General features: G+C 43.3%; 2 protein-coding genes across 5 annotated transcripts in view; one reads left to right on the top strand and one right to left on the bottom strand.

Moving 5' to 3' along the window:
* Positions 1–3,686, bottom strand: part of RBM10 (RNA binding motif protein 10) — a 32,076-nt gene extending 28,390 nt beyond the window's left edge. For all 4 annotated transcript variants that reach the window (XM_060762762.2, XM_060762763.2, XM_060762764.2 and 1 more), the window contains exon 1: positions 3,509–3,686. The gene's annotated coding sequence lies outside the window, so the exon portion shown is untranslated. The remainder of the gene's footprint in view (positions 1–3,508) is intronic.
* Positions 3,687–6,688: 3,002 nt separating this feature from the next.
* The window catches only part of NDUFB11 (NADH:ubiquinone oxidoreductase subunit B11), a 54,131-nt gene continuing 43,833 nt past the window's right edge, over positions 6,689–16,986 (top strand). The window contains exon 1 of the mRNA XM_060762768.2: positions 6,689–6,928. Within this exon, the coding sequence (XP_060618751.2) occupies positions 6,737–6,928 (192 nt within the window). The 5' untranslated portion in view covers positions 6,689–6,736. The remainder of the gene's footprint in view (positions 6,929–16,986) is intronic.

The following is a 16,986-nucleotide window of genomic DNA, read 5'->3' as shown; positions in this document are numbered from 1 at the left end:
GTTATTTCTTTAAGGGCCACTTACACTCAGTGCTGAAATACACACTCAAAATTGTGATTCAATGGTAGGCACGAGTTCATTGTCCTTTTGTACCACTACTATTTACAGTCTTTACTGTGCATTCAAGTTTTTTTAATTTATAGTGATCCCCATGGAATTTTTTTGGTAATTTCATCAGAGGGGGTTTGCCATTGTCTTTAAATCATGCTTGAAGTGTTCTCTTCAGTTAGTAAAGATAGCATATACCTGAGGCAGAGACAGTGTGTAGTGTCATAGTTTGAGCATTGGACTACAACTCTGGAGACCAGGGTTTGAATCCCCTCTCAGGCATCGCAATCTAGTGAGTGGTTTTTGGCATGTCACATTGGCCTCATCTACACTGATCATTTCATACAGTTCAAAGCTAACTTCAAAGTGCAGTGGACAGACAACAAACTCCCCCAAAAAAGTGAGCAAAAGAAAATATTTAATGCACATTTGTGATTAGTGTCAATACCATCTTGAAAATGGTTCCAGGATTTCCTATGTAAACACGTGTGCAGTAAAACAATTTTCGTCAATACCAGTTTGAAACTGCAACAAATGGTCAGTGTAGGCGTGGCCATTCTCTCCACCTCATCAAAGCATAGCAAACTGCCTCTGAACAGATATTGCCAAGAAAATGTTAATGCATTACGGATACCATAGGTTGGAAACTGTCTAAAGCAGGCATCCTCACACTGCAGCCCTCCAGCTGTTTGGCCTCTAACTCCTAGAAGGCTTAATCAGCTTGTTCAATGGTCAGAAATTCTGTGAGTTGGAAGCCCAAATAGCTGGAGGGTCACAGTTTGAGGATGTCAGACCTAAAGCACAAAACAACAACTGCCAGACAGTTTGCATATGAAATGCTGAATTACAGGGAGACCAACATTTTGTTCTTGACCCTAGACAGCAAAACATTTTGGGCCAGCCATGGAGAGAGTGTGACTCTAATTCAGGGGTGTTTAAGATTAGTCAGGGAGTGCTGTGGTTTTTAACTGATTAAGATCTTCTGGGGATGCTCTTCTCTCGCTCCCACCCCTGTCTCAGGCGCGGTTGCTGGGGACGAGAGAGAGAGAGAGAGAGAGAGAGAGAGAGGGCATTCTCAGTGTCTCTGGAACTCCCTCCCCAGGGAGATTAGGCTGGCACCCTCCCTACACACATTCTGTAAGGAATTAAAGATGTGGATGTTTTGTTGTACGTTCGACTGACAACTCCTATGACAAATGACTTGTATCATGACCTGATTCTAAATTCCTATATTACATTACTATATATTTGTTTAAGTTAAGCTGAACTGATCCTGTTAAATCGCTCTGTTTCCACATTATTTCCTATGCTATTATACGTTTCTATCCACCTTATTCAACCACCTTATTCTTTAACCAATTCGCATAGTGGTCCTCCTCCCCCCCCCCTCCAAAATCAGTCTGTTGTTGATTTTGATGCTTGTTATTATAGTTATGCTGTTTTGTGCTGTTCTATTTGTTATTGCTTTGGCTTGGCCCCATGTAAGCCGCCCTGAGTCCTTTCAGGGAGATGGAGGCGGGGTAGAAAAATAAAGTTCCTCTTGTATCATCGAAGGCTTTCATGGCCGGAATCACTGGATTGTTGTAGGTTTTTTTCGGGCTATATGGCCATGTTCTAGAGCAGCGTTTCTCAACCTGGGGGTTGGGACCCCTGGGGGGGGGGTCGTGAGGGGGTGCCAGAGGGGTCACCAAAGACTATCAGAAATCACAGTCTTTTCTGTTGATCATGAGGGTTCTGTGTGGGAAGTTTGGCCCCATTCTATCGTTGGTGGGGTTCAAAATGCTCTTTAATTGCAGGTCAACTATAAATCCCAGCAACTACAACTCCCAAACATCAAGTTCTATTTTCCCCAAGCTCCACCTGTGTTCACATGTTGTCATAATGAGTATAAATGCCAAGTTTGGTCCAGATCCATCATTGTTTGAGTCCACAGTGCTCTGGATGTAGGTGAACTACAACTCCAAGAGTCAAGGTGTGTGCCCAACAAACCCTTCCAGTATTTTCTGTTGGTCATGGGAGTTCTGTGTGCCAAGTTTGGTTCAATTCCATCATCATTGATGGAATGGAGCCCCCAGTGGCGCAGTGGGTTAAACCTCTGTGCTGGCAGGACTGAAGACTGACAGGTCACAGGTTCGAATCCAGGGAGAGGCGGATGAGCTCCCTCTATCAGCTCCAGCTCCTCATGTGGGGACATGAGAGAAGCCTCCCACAAGGATGATAAAAACATCAAATTATCCAGGCATCCCCTGGGCAACGTCCTTGCAGACGGCCAATTCTCTCACACCAGAAGCGACTTGCAGTTTCTCAAGTCACTCCTGACACGACAAAAAAAAAATCATCGAGGGAGTTCGGAATGCTCTTTGATTGAAGATTAACGATCAATCCCAGCAACTACAACTCCCAAATGACAAAATCAACCCCCCCCCCCCCCACCAGTATTTAAATGTGGCCGTTTCGGGTATTTGTGCCAAATTTGGTCTAGTAAATGAAAAAATCCCTGCATATCAGATGTTTGCATTGCAATTCATAACAGTAGCAAAATTACAGTTATGAAGTAGCAACAAAATGGTTGGGGGTCACCACAACATAAGATACTGTATTAAGGGGTCACGGCATTAGAAAGGTTGAGAAACACTGTTCTAGAGGCATTCTCTCGTGACGTTTCACCTGCATCTGTAGCGAGCATCCTCAGAGGTAGTGAGGTCTGACTACCTCACTAACCCTGAGGATGCTTGCCATAGATGCAGGCGAAGCGTCAGGGGAGAATGCCTCTAGAACATGGCCATATAGCCCGAAAAACTACAACAACCCAAAGTTGTTGTTCTTCTTCTTCTCTTCTTCTTCCAACTCTATGATTATTTGGCGGAGAAGGCTAAAGAACAACTCCAAGGTTCCCTAATAGTTAGAGCAGCATCAAACTGTGCTAATTTTACAGTGCAGAATCAGTGCTCTCTCATAACTGTTTTTGTATTATCTTTGCCAACTCGAAAGCGCACTTAGGTGCATCTACACTCTAGAAATAACGCAGTTTAACTGCCATGGCTCAAGCCCATGGGATTTGGAGTTTGGTGAGGCAGAGAAGCCAGAAGTAGAGCTACAGCTCCCAGAGTTCCTCAGCAAGGCAATTCAAGGGGCGTCGATTGCACTCATTCGACGGCCCTCCGCAGACACGAATAACCCGTTGGCCTTTCTTTAAAGCCGGGCTGCGAGGCTTCCTTTCTCTGCCTTCTTTGAGGCCCTAACTCAGGCATCCTCAAACTGTTTGGGCCTTCAACTCCCAGAATTTCTTACAATTGAACAAGCTCATTAGGGCTTCTGGGAGTTGGAGGCCCAAACAGCTGGAAGGCCGCAGTTTGAGGATGCCTGCCCTAACTAAACAGCGACCAGAAGGGCGTGATGCCCAACGGCCAAGAAGCCCCGCCTCCCTGTGGCGCCTGAGGCCGGCTCCGCCTTCTCTCACCTGGCCCTCGCTTCCCTCTGGTGCCAGGAGCGGCGGCGAGGAGGAGGAGGAGGTTCGCCCCGAGCGAGGCCTGCTTCGCCCTGCGCCGCCCGCCTCGCAAAATGGCGGCGTCGCGGCCTCTGAGGCTCGCTTCCTCTCGCTCTCCTTCCTCGTCGTCGGTGACACCGGAGCCCCCACCGCCTTCCCTCCCTCCCTCGCCACTGACGTCACGGGAAGCCGAGTGCGCCCATTGGCCGCTTATATTTCGCAGCGGCCGCCCACTCTGCAATCGGATTGGTCAAAGGCGGCTGTCTATCATCGCTCCCCGCTTCCGCTTTAATCCAAGTGGTCACAAGGAAGTCTCCGCCTCCCGAGTTCAATGTCTATATTGATTGCAGTTTGACAGCACTTTAACTACTATGGCAGTCATGGGCAAACTTCTGCCCTCCGGGTGTTTTGGACTTCAACTACCGGCTGTTAGGAATTGTGGGAGTTGAAGTCCAAAACACCCGGAGGGCAGATGTTTGCCCAGGGCTGTGCTATGGAATCCTGGAATTTTTGACAGAGAAGGCTTGAAACCACGTAAAATCATAGAGTTGGAAGCGACCTCATGGGCCATCCAGTCCAACCCCCTGCCAAGAAGCAGGAAAATCGCATTCAAAGCACCCTGGACAGATGGCCATCCAGGCTCTGTTTAAAAGCCTCCAAAGAAGGAGCCTCCATCACACTCCAGTGCAGAGAAAGAGTTCCACTCCTGAACAGCTCTGAGAAGTTCTTTCTCATGTCCAGGTGGAATCTCCTTTTCTGTCATTTGGGCCCATTGTTCTAGTCCTAAAACAATCCTGCTGCCTCCTCCTTATGGCACCCTTTCACATATTGATACACAGCTCCTCTCATGTCTCATAGAATCCTAGAGTTGGAAGAGACCTCATGGGCCAACCAGTCCAACCCCATTCTGCCTAGAAGCAGGAAAATTGCATTCAAAGCACCCCTGACAGATGGCCATCCAGCCTCTGCTTAAAAGCCTCCAAAGAAGGAGCCCCCATCAAACTCTGGTGCAGAGAGTTCACTGCTGAACAGCTCTCACAGTCAGGAAGTTCTTCCTAATGTTCAGGTGGAATCTCCTTGCCTGTCCTTTGAAGCCATTGCTCCGAGTCCTAATCTCCAGGGCAGCAGAAAACAAGCCTGCTCCCTCCTCCCTATGACTTCGTGCATAGCCATTTATACGTGATAGCCATTTATACATGGCTATCATGTCTCCTCTCAGCCTTCTCTTCTTCAGGCTAAACATGCCCAGCTCTTGAAACCGCTCACAGAGCTTGTTCTCTGGAACCTTTATCATTTTAGTCACCCTCCTCTGAAAGCACAACTCCCACGATTCCACAACACTGAGCCGTGGAAGTTCAGTGTCCTAATAATAATAATAAGAAGAATGCAATATTACATTATATTACATGTAATGTTACTAATGATATTACAGTATAGCGGTATAGTACAAAATGTTAATATATAATACTAATATTGTGCTATGCTAATAATATAATATTGTATGTATATATAACTTGTAAGCCGCTCTGTATATATAACTTGTAAGACGCAGCATATAAATGTCATAAATAAATAAAATAAATAATAAATCCTCAAGGGTGGTTTTGCCTGTCCCTTCCTTTGGGATGCAGCCAACAGTAGTCTCTTATCCAAGCACTAACCTTTGATTGCAGGGGAACTATAAATCCCAGTAACTACAATGCCCAAAAGTCTATTTTCCCCAAACTCCATCTGTGTTCATATTTGGGCATATGGCATATTTGTGCCAAGTTTGGTCCAGATCCATCATTGTTTGAGTCCACAGTGCTCTCTGGATGTAGGTGAACTACAACTCTCAAAGTCAATGCCCACCAAACCCTTCTAGTGTTTTCTGTTGGTGATGCGAGTCCTGTGTTCCACATTTGGTTCAATTCCATCGTTGGTGAAGTTCAGAATGCTCCTTGATTTTAAGTTAACTATCACTCCCAGCAACTACAACTCTCAAATGACAAAATCAATTTTTTGAGTGATGGTCACTCCTTGGGTTAGTAGGTGTCTTGTGACCAAACTTGGTGTCAGTTTGCCCAGTGGTTTTTGAGTTATGTTAATCCCACAAACAAACATTACATTTTAATTTATATAGACTAGCTATCCCCTGCCACGTGTTGCGTATATGTGTGTATATATTAGTGTATATATATGTGTTTGCATATAAATATGTGGTTTTGTGCATGCATTGTAATGTATTTTTTATTTTGTGGCCTTTTAAGTCCCTTCTACTGTGTTTTTCAGTGTTTTTATGAGTGATGTTCACTCCTTAGCCTGATAGGTGCATTGGGTCCAAATTTGGTGTCAATTTGCCCAGTGGTTTTTGAGTTATGTTAATCCCACAAACGAACATTACATTTTTATTTATATAGATAGATTATGCCATGGTTCCCTGCCACTTGTATCATATCCAGTGGTTCTCAACCTGGGTTCCCCAGATGTTTTTGGCCTTCAACTCCCAGAAGTCCTAACAGCTGGTAAACTGGCTGAGATTTCTGGGAGTTGTAGGCCAAAACACCTGGGGACCCACAGGTTGAGAACCACTGCTTATAGGCTTTCATGCAGAACCATACGATCCCATGGAAAGAAGTAGTTGTAAACTAGTGTCAGTCTCTGGCCAGAGCAAGGGATATTTTGGTTTTTGGATACTGTTGTTTCTTCTGATAGAAAAAAAAAGCAATACTGACCTTGTGGTGAATGTAAGATAAATGTATTGCCAGCTCTTAAGTTTCCAAGTGTGAGTCTGATGGGGAGGCAGAACTCCAAACGGGGCGATTCCCTCCCTTAAAGGGACAGTTACCCATGCTTTCCCCTCGGGTGTGTTTCACCAGGTATGAGCAAACTTTGGCCCTCCAGGTGTTTTGGACTTCAACTCCCACAATTCCTACCAGCCTATCGGCTGGTAGGAATTGTGGGAGTTGAAGTCCAAAACACCTGGAGGGCCCAAATTTGCTCATACCTGATCTACACGGTATAATTAATGCAGTTTGATACCAACTTCGTGACGCCTAACTTCAACCTGAAAGGGCTCGCAAAGTTCGCTTCCGCCTTCAGGTCCTTTTCTGGCGCTAGCTCTCTGAGAGGGAGAAGCGCGAAAGATTTCCACTTCCGGCGAACGAGAGAGGAACTTCCGGCGAGCGGGCGACGGAATTCCGGCGGCAGAGCCGACCGACCATGGCGGCCTTGAGGCGGCTGGCGGGCTTTCAGAGGTGGTTGAGGTTGGCCCGCCCTTCGGCCCGCGGGGTCTCCTCAGGGGAAAAGTCTCGCTCGGCGGCCTCGGTGCAGGTTCCCCCGGCTCCGGTCCCCTCGCACCTGGCCCCCAGGCCCCTCCACGACCACGACGAGGAGATCCCCGTCTTCGCCAAGGTGAGAAGGAGAGAGAGAGAGAGAGGAGGGCAGGGGAAGAAGCCTATGAGGGGAGAAAAGGGGGAGGAGTGATGCAGCCCAGTCCAGTCAACTGGCATAGCTCAGTGCTCCGGATCCCTAGCTGTTGTCCCTCTAAGAGGCCAAAGTTACAGCTCTCCACCTGTCTTACTCGGGGTGATATTGCGAGGCTGGCTGAGACAGTCACAGCTTTGCTTTCTTCAGTGGCCACAAACGTTGTCATTCTCTTTAAAAACACTTAGTGTGTATATAATGACTTCTAAGCTCTGTGTGTCAGGAGTATAGATATGAGGAACATGTATGCACCCAAAGTGAAGGGCAGCTGTAGTGATTTGTTGTTGTTCATTCGTTCAATCGTTTCCGACTCTTCATAACCTCATGGACCATCCCACACCAGAGCTCCCTGTCGGCTGTCACCACCCCCAGCTCCTTCAAGGTCAATCCAGTCATTTCAAGGATCCCATCCATCTTGCCTTTAGCCGGCCCCTCTTCCTTTTTCCTTCAATCTTCCCCAGCATCATTCTCTTCTCCAAGCTTTCCTTTCTTCTCATGATGTGGCCAAAGTATTTCATCTTTGCCTCTAATATCCTTCATTTCAATAAGCAGTTGGGCTTTATTTCCTCAAGTATGGACTGGTTCAAGATTGGGAAAGGCTTACAGCAGGGTTGTATTCTCTCCCCCAACCTATTCAACTTGTATGCAGAACACATCATGTGATGCGTGGGGCTTGAGGAATGCAAGGCTGGGGTGAAAATTGCTGGAAGAAACATTAACAACCTTAGATATGCAGGTGACACCACTTTGATGGCTAAAAGCGAGGAGGAGCTGAGGAGCCTTCTAATCATAGAATCATAGAATCAAAGAGTTGGAAGAGACCTCATGGGCCATCCAGTCCAACCCCCTGCCAAGAAGCAGGAATATTGCATTCAAATCACCCCTGACAGATGGCCATCCAGCCTCTGTTTAAAAGCTTCCGAAGAAGGAGCCTCCACCACACTCCGGGGCAGAGAGTTCCACTGCTGAACGGCTCTCACAGTCAGGAAGTTCTTCCTCATGTTCAGATGGAATCTCCTCTCTTGTAGTTTGAAGCCATTGTTCCACGTCCTAGTCTCCAAGGAAGCAGAAAACAAGCTTGCTCCCTCCTCCCTGTGGCTTCCTCTCACATATTTATACATGGCTATCATATCTCCTCTCAGCCTTCTCTTCTTCAGGCTAAACATGCCCAGCTCCTTAAGCCGCTCCTCATAGGGCTTGTTCTCCAGACCCTTTATCATTTTAGTCACCCTCCTCTGGACACATTCCAGTTTGTCAATATCTCTCTTGAATTGTGGTGCCCAGAATTTTACACAATATTCCAAGTGTGGTCTAACCAAAGCAGAATAGAGGGGTAGCATTACTTCCCTGGACCTAGACATTATGCTCCTATTGATGCAGGCCAAAATCCCATTGGCTTTTTTTGCCGCCACAAGGTGAAAGAAGATAGCGCAAAAGCTGGGTTGCAGCTAAACATAAAAAAAACAAGATTATGGCAACAAGAATGATTGACAACTGGGAAATAGAGGGAGAAAACATAGAGGCCGTGACAGACTTTGTATTTCTAAATTACTGCAGATGCAGACTGCAGCCAGGAAATCAGGAGACGCTTACTTCTTGGGAGGAGAGCAATGACCAATCTTGATAAAATAGTGAAGAATAGAGACATCACACTGGCAACGAAGATCCACATAGTTAAAGCAATGGTACTCCCCATAATCACATATGGATGTGAGAGCTGGACCATAAGGAAGGCTGAGCGAAGAAAGATAGATGCTTTTGAACTGTGGTATTGGGGGAAAGTGCTGAGAGTGCCTTGGACCGTGAGAAGATCCAACCAGTGCATACTTCAAGAAATAAAGCCTGACTGCTCACTGGAGGGAAGAATAGTAGAGGCCAAGATGAAGTACTTTGGCCACATCATGAGAAGAAAGGAAAGCTTGGAGAAGAGAATAATACTGGGGAAAATGGAAGGAAAAAGGAAGAGGGGCCGACCAAGAGCAAGATGAATGGAATCCTTGAAGTGACTGGATTGACCTTGAAGGACCTGGGGGTGGTGACAACTGATAGGGAGCTCTGGTGTGGGCTGGTCCATGAAGTCACGAAGAGTTGGAAACGACTGACTGAATTAACAACAGCAAATGGACTGGTTGGATCTTCTCACAGTTCAAGGCACTCACAGAGTTGTGTGATGCCGTTTTATGTTTATGTTTGTCTGTTTGTTTATGTTGAAGTAATTCACTAATTATATATATATATATATATATATATATATACACACACACACGCTATTTCCCCCTTCCCCCTTACCATTATTTCTGCTACCTTCACCAGGACCAACCAACTCACCTTGTTTCACATATCCAAAATTGCATAGCTTCTGTTGCCAGCTTGTATCCCTTTCCCTTGTTAAAAATATGCTCAATAAAAATTTCCATCTGTTTGTATTGATAGTCCCTTTTTAACTTTTAATATTGCAAGTTGACCTGTCATTAATAGTTATGTTCTAAATTTCTGTACCATTCTTCTAATTGAATTTCTTTTCTTTCTTTCAATTTTTTTTGTTGTCATCAATTTCACTTCTGTTAGTAAATAGAAACCAGTTTCTTCTCCTCTTGTGAGGGGATTGTATTGTCATGTATAAATAGCAATGCTGTTTTGGGTGTATTCACCATCTCTATTTTTATTATTGCTCTTCTTTAAATACCGTCTCCTGAAATTTTTGTATAATTTTACATGACCAACACATATGAAGGGGCCTCCTGGTGGCAAAGCAGGTTAAACCGTTGAGCTGCTGAACTTGCTGATTGAAGGGCTGGCGGTTCAAATCCGGGGAGCAGAGTGAGCTCCCACTGGTAGCCCCAGCTCCTACCAACCTAGCAGTTCAAAACATGTAAATGTGAGTAGATCAATAGGTACTGCTTCTGCGGGAAGGTAACAATGCTCCATACAGTAATGATGGACACATGACCTTGGAGGTGCCTACAGACAGCACCAGCTCTTCGGCTTAGAAATGGAGGTGAGCACCACCTCCCAGAGTTGGACACAACTACATTTAATGTCAGGGGAAACCCTTACCTACCACATGTGAAGATATGAGTCCAATTTCTGACAGCCTTCCTAGCACTGATTTGAATATTTTTATTATCTATCTGTTTTAGTCCAATGGGGGTTAAGTACTATCTCCATAATGTTTTGAAATAGTTTTCATTAATTCTTATGAACATATTTTTTAGTAATCACACACTCCATATCCTTGCCCATTCTTGATTATTCACTTTTATTTCAAAATCTACTTCCAATATTTCCCGTTGAGTTATCATCTTCTCAATTTTCGTATACTCCCTACCCAATTATACTTTTTCTTTATATTGTTTGACCATTTCCCCAATTGTAAATACTTACACCACTCTATATCTCTTCTTATTGACCTTTTATCCTATCTATGCAAGACTTAATGGAGGCACAGCAACAATTTTTTTATATTTATAAAATGTGTACCCCTTCTTTTCCAAATCAAGGACTCAAGGTGGCTTACAGCCGATAAAAACATACAATATAAAAATTAAGAACAAGACAAAACTATAAATATTAGCAAGTGCTGTTAAACCCTTATTAAAACCCCAACATGATATATAAAACCACAATTCAGCTGCACTTACATGTACCTGATGGGTATAAGTAATTTTTTCAGTATAAGTAATTTTATTATAATAAATACTTCCTACTAACACATTTGCTAAAAGAATTACAATCAGTATCTCCAGTGTTTACAATATTTGAATGTTTGCCATTTTTATCATTAAAGTTATAAATCCAGTTTCAGTTTTATTGACGGTTTTTTTCTTCTTTGGTTTTGGTTACAAATATTGTTATAAATTCACCCCCCTCTCTCTACTCACACACACACACACACACCAATCCCTCAGGTGTGGTCTCAGCCAGCCAGGGCTCTATCAGCCTCATTCAGTTTTGCTCAGGGTTCCTATTTTCTCTACTACAAAGTTCACACTAGAAGTAACATTTGCTGGCTTTTGAGTTGTTATTTCTCTGCTTCTCTGAAAAACCAAAGCCTGGATAACATACGGATTGATCAGTCTTGTTGTTGGCCAAGGAACATCCCAAAAGACTTCCTGGGTGTCCCTCTGTTGCCCCCTCTTTATTTTCTTCTGTTGGTGTCAATGCGGGCCTCGGATCCTAGCCTCCAGTCTAGATGCCACTGCCTCTCAAGGCTAGAGTTCCAAGTCTAGCCCGTAAAAGGCGACTGCCACCTTTTTCCAGAGTGTCTTTGGCCTAAGGACAGTCCCTGATGAAGTGCTTAGTGATTTCCCTCGGCTCACTTCCACAGGCATGTTTCTGGCACAGAAATCTGGGATGCATGTCCGATGGGGTTTGTGGAAGGTGTACATTGCCTACTCTTGAAGTACATCTTATATTAGCTCCCTTACAATTTTCCTATGGTTGGGAAATTGAGAGGATTTATAACACTGGCCAGCACATATTTTGGTGCCTCCAATGTTAGCCCAGTTTCTTGGAATATCTGAGCTGCTGATTGCAAAAATGGTACAGATTTCCTACTATTGGCTTTAGTGTTTGAGGACATCATCGGCGATTGCTCACATCCGAGTATGATTGCTTTCCAAGTGTAGGGTCTTGGTGACATATGCTTACACAAAGCATCTTTGTTAGAACATCCCAGGACAATCCTAGCCCGACTTGCAGAGTGTGTGTGCTGTCTGTATAAGTGTATGTGTGTGGATATTCCCTTCAAGTTGCCTGTCAACATGATGACCTATAAATTTCACAGGATTTTCTTAAGCAAAAATAATACACTGTGATTTTGCCTGTTCTTTCCTCTGAAATATAGCTAATAGCATCTGGAATTTGTTAGAGGTATCCCATTCAAGTATTAACCAAAGCTGCCCCTGTTTTGCTTCCAAGATCAGATAGGATCTAGTGTATTTTAGGTTATTTAGGCTTTTCTTTATTTTTAGTTAATATTTCATGGTGATTCTTCAATGTGAGAACCATAATACAAAGCAGGACCCTCTTATCAGAGTTCCACAAGTGGTTACTAGGAATAGCTTGAGAGACTGTGATTGAAAAAATAAACATTTGTTGGTGCTATACATATAATAATTTTATGCAGGAATTTCCTTTGATTTGAAAATTATTTCAAGGGGTCCTCCAGCACAAAAAGGCTGAGAAGGATTGGTAAAGAGGATACATTTGTTGTTATTGTTTTTTGTGGCTTCAAGTAAATTCTGACTTATGACAACACTAAGGTGAAGCATGCGACTTCCCTAAGGTACCCATTGGGTTTCCATAACCAGGTGGTGAATCAAGCCCTGACCTCCAGAGTGGCTTAATTTTCAGTGCAAACAAAAGACTGCCAGAACCATCTACGTATATGTATATTGGATGGGAAACATCGTTGGGTGTCCTGCTGATTTATTAAGATAGTCTGTCTTGTTTAAAAAGAGGTTTTGTAGAGCTAGTAGCTATTTCCAATATCATTAAGACACCTTCTGCTCAGTGTACAGCCTACAGCATCAGTGATAAATGAAATTATCTTTTATACAGATTAACTTCAAAGGTTGCTGCAACAAACCATTAAAATGGAACCAATTATTAGCATGTTCAGGTGTCAAAAATAGTATCTAGAGGTCCAAATGTAGATGTTTATATTTTATCTATATTGCAGATACAAAAGATCTTGGTTAAGCAACTAACTGATAGGCTTAGTTCCCCAATTTAAAATAAGATTTCAGTGCAGCATGTGGAAGCTTATTTACAACTCAGCTCCCTGCCATATTTCATTAGAAGTAAATTGTACTACACATGTGTAATATAGAGGTCCTCCTGGTCAGTCGTGGGGTCGATTGGGGTTACACTCCCCCCGAGGACACAGGTCCACAGTCTGGGGGTCCTCCTGGACTCATTGCTGAAGCTTGAAACTTGGGTATCAGCGGTGGCTGGGAGGGCACAATTAAAGGTTGTGCGTCAGCTGTAACCATACCTCAAAAAGCCTGACTTGGCCATGGTTGTCCATGCCTTAGTTACATCTAGAATGGATTACTGTAATGCATTCTACGTGGGGCAGCCTTTGAAGACAGCTCAGAAATTGCAGTTGGTACAAAGATCGGCAGCCAGGTTACTAACTGGAGCTAATTATAAGGAGCATACCATGCCACTGTTGAAGCAGCTTCACTGGCTGCTGATAAGTTTCCGGTTCCAATTCAAAGTGCAGGTTATCACCTATAAAGCCCTACATGGTTTGGGTCCAGCCTTTCTTTGTGACCACATCTCTCCCTATGAACCAGTGCGGGCTCTAAGATCTGCCGGGAAGGCCCTCCTCTCGGTGCTGCCTCGGTGTTTAGTGTGGTTGGTGGGGACAAAGAAGAGGCCTTCTCAGTGGTGGCCCCCAGGCTCTGGAACACCCCAGTGAATTTAGACAAGCCCCTACACTGCAAAGCTTTAAGAAAGAGTTAAAAACTTGTTTTTCCCAACATTTGATAATGTTTAGACAGTAACCAGAACTGATTGCCAATCACTTAGCACATTATATTTACATTCTGGGCATTCAGCTGGGCTGTTAAATTGATTACATGGATCTTTTAACTGACTTTATTTTAATAGAGGTTGTTTTATTCAATTTATATACCTGCTTTATGTAATATATTATTGTTTTCATGTTGATGTATTTTATGTGTTATGTATTGATGTATAGCAGCCTTGTGTGCTATTTTGTAAGCCTCCCTGAGTCCCTATGGGAGATGGTGGCAGGGTAAAAATAAAGTTGTTGTTGTTGTTGTTGTTGTTGTTATATGTGTACATAAGATTTTAAAGACACCTAAAGCTGCAGTCTTGTTTGTACTTTCCTTGGTTTAAGCCTGATTGAATACACTGGGTCTTATTTCTGAGTAAATATATGAAAAATTGTGCAGTAACAGAAATTTAGAAACTGAAAGCTTGTAGCATCCTCCTGAAGTCTTTCATTCTGAGCAAAGCAAAACAAACAATGATATGAAAAAATGGAAGCATTAACAGAAAGTCTCACATTTCTTCAGATATCTGGCATTGCTTGAATCTCAGCATCCTTTTACTATTTCCCAAAGGGTCAAAATAGAGAACAGATGTTCAAAGAAAGGCCCATAGAAGACTGTTTTTTCAGACATCAGTTCTTCATGATTTCTGTCTTTTTCAGTCCAATGTGTAATGTACTCACCGGACCTTTGTGACAATCCCACCCATTTTAAGCACACACACACACACACACAAACTTTGACTTGTCAGTCTGCCGTTGTGTGCAAAGAATTGTGAGAAGCCAGTGATTCCAAGCATGAAATTGATGCACCCTGTAGAACTTGGTCTGCCAAGGCTTGGGCCTTGGTTCTCTAATTTTGGATGATCTTGCTGGTAAACTTACAGTTGGAGTTTCCAGGCTCTTCTCCTTCTCTTCTCCTTACTGTCAGACTACAACCAAAAAAAAGATTGTTCTCCCTTTCTCTCTTGCAGAAGAGGCAGGAAAGAGGCTGGGGTCTCCAGTGGTGCTTGACAAGGGCCTCTTAACCCCAGCAGCGGGATCATCATCCCTTATGAGGGGTTTCCTCTACAAGAAAAGGGAGATGAAGATGTCCACCCTGTTTTGGAATGGGTATTCGAGCACCCCTCCACAGAGTAGCATCTTTCCACCTCTTTCTCTTACAGGAAAGACTGTAGGCAATGAACTCTTAGTCACATTAGAAGTTTCTTCCTGTTCCACTTTCTTGTTAAGAGAGAAAAACAAGGCATGTGCAATATAAATGTGATGCCTTAGGTGGTACATTGAGATACACATACTCCCATAGTTATGGCTGCAGGATTTCTGCTTTCGGCCTCTCTTTCCTGAAGACTGAGGAGAATAGGCAGGGGCTGTGTGGGTTTTGGCTGCTCCTGCAGCTTTGAGCATTTCTGCCAAGTGGAACTTGCAAGGAGTTACTGCTTCAGCATCTTTCTCCTGCTGGACAGAGAAGTGGAGCGCATGTTTCTAACCCTGGAGCTGGCAACAGGGTTTGACAGGAAGCTAATGGGAAAATCTGCCCACTTCTTCAGCTTTAAAATTGAAAGTCTTTTCATTCTTCTCATTTACATGGTGAGTGTGCTAAAAATATCTGGTCAGACTTGATTTGGATAGGAGAAATAGCAGAGTAACTTCAAAAAGCGGAGGAAGGAGCAAAAAATGAGGTGGGGAAGCTCGTGCTTAGAAAAGAGAAATCAGTTTCAATGTGCATTATATTCCATTTGACACATTGCTTTTGCATGACATATTGTATAGTTTTGTCATTTGGGACATTCCATACATACAGGAGCGCCCCCCCCCCCCCCCCAAATCTTTTATGTTTTTTACTGCAGCAAGTTTGTGTGGGATGCTAGGATAAATCAACTCTTGGTGTAAGAAAGCTCACAGATAGAAAATGACACTTGTTGACTGTATTATGAATACAGAAAAAAGAAGTATTTAAAATGAAATAAAAACAAGCTTTCTGCTTGTTAAGACTAAACAGAGGCTGCCGTACTTTGGCCATACCAAGAGACAGCATGACTCATTAGACAATTATCATGCTTGGCAAAGTGACTCTCAAAAAGCTATCTGTAAACTGCCTTGAATAATTAAAAGGGTTGCACCACCAAAACCACTGACCAGCATGCAGAGAAAATGGTAGCATGTTTGTAACAATAAATCAAATTGGCTCAGCAGTAACAGGTGCGTAACTGCAAACAGATTAATAAACTGATAAAACTAAACACATATTTTTATGTTTTTGCCTTCCCCCTTGAACTCGAGCAGAGACGGGAAGCTGGGGAAGACTATGGAGGACCGGACCATTCACTATACCTTCTTGTGTCCAAACTCTGCCTAGGTAACATGAGGACATTCTCACCATGTTTTTGGGATTTTCCTAAGCTTCCCAAAGATATTTTGTTCATTTTGAGGCATTTGTTTTAAAAAAGAACTTTACAAAAATTACTTTGACAGGCGAGGTGGAGGTGATAGGGAGGTCCCGGACAAAGTAGAAATGTCTTCCACATCTCTTTGGATAAAATTTGATTCCAGGTAGGGCACAAAACCGACTGAAAATGACAAATATGAACAATAACCTCTGCAGCAAATAGATGCCTATTTTGCTATTTGTTGCTGTGAGATTTTAAAGTATCTGACAATCTTGCTTATCTGCCCCTGCTTTTTTGATACACTGATTTTCTGGATTGTTCTTCTGGATACTTTCTTGTTGTGACTGACTTCGTACACTGCTGTAATTGTATTTTATGCATGTTCATTTATTTCCATTGGAAATAGTGATGATGTCTTCTGGACATCTGTGGTGTTTCTCATTGTCTTTTGCTTCCATCAGGAGCTTTGGGCAATGTAAGTACATTGTATATTTAACTGGGATTTCTAAGAACAACTTGACACAACTTGGTGTTCTATAGTTGCTTTGAACTAGACCTCCTTCAGCCTCAGCCAGCTTGGCTGATAGTCAGGACTGGTGTGAATAGGTATTCAAAATGTCTGGAATGCACTAGACTGGGCCTGGCCTATCCAAAACATGAATTTGGGAGGGGATTTTAGCTTGTGGTGGAGCCATCAACAATTGGACAGGCTCCCAGAATTCTTGCAGTAATACACCTGTCTCAGCTAGTTAGGAAGAAATAATATAACTATCATAGACCACAAGAATGCCTGTTCCTGACATGGGCCTAGAAATCCAAATTCACCATCCTTTGATTCCCAAGATGTTTTTATGTATACGTATGTGTTGCAGCAAGCATATTTCTAATGCAGTCATGTTGCATAGATGATTGTACTTAGTATACCCAACTGTGAGAATGTTGAGACTTAGCAGTCCTGCAATATCTAGAGAGCCACATGCAAAGGTTTCCAAATCACCATGTAATGTGTAGTGAATTGTAGAGGTTTTTTTGCCTTCATAAAGATTTTGAGTTTCTCATCAATATCAACTTGG

Source organism: Anolis sagrei, chromosome 2 (genome assembly GCF_037176765.1).
Source record: "Anolis sagrei isolate rAnoSag1 chromosome 2, rAnoSag1.mat, whole genome shotgun sequence".
In the NCBI taxonomy this organism is placed as follows: Eukaryota; Metazoa; Chordata; class Lepidosauria; order Squamata; family Dactyloidae; genus Anolis; species Anolis sagrei.
This window is presented reverse-complemented; position numbering and strand designations above follow the sequence as displayed.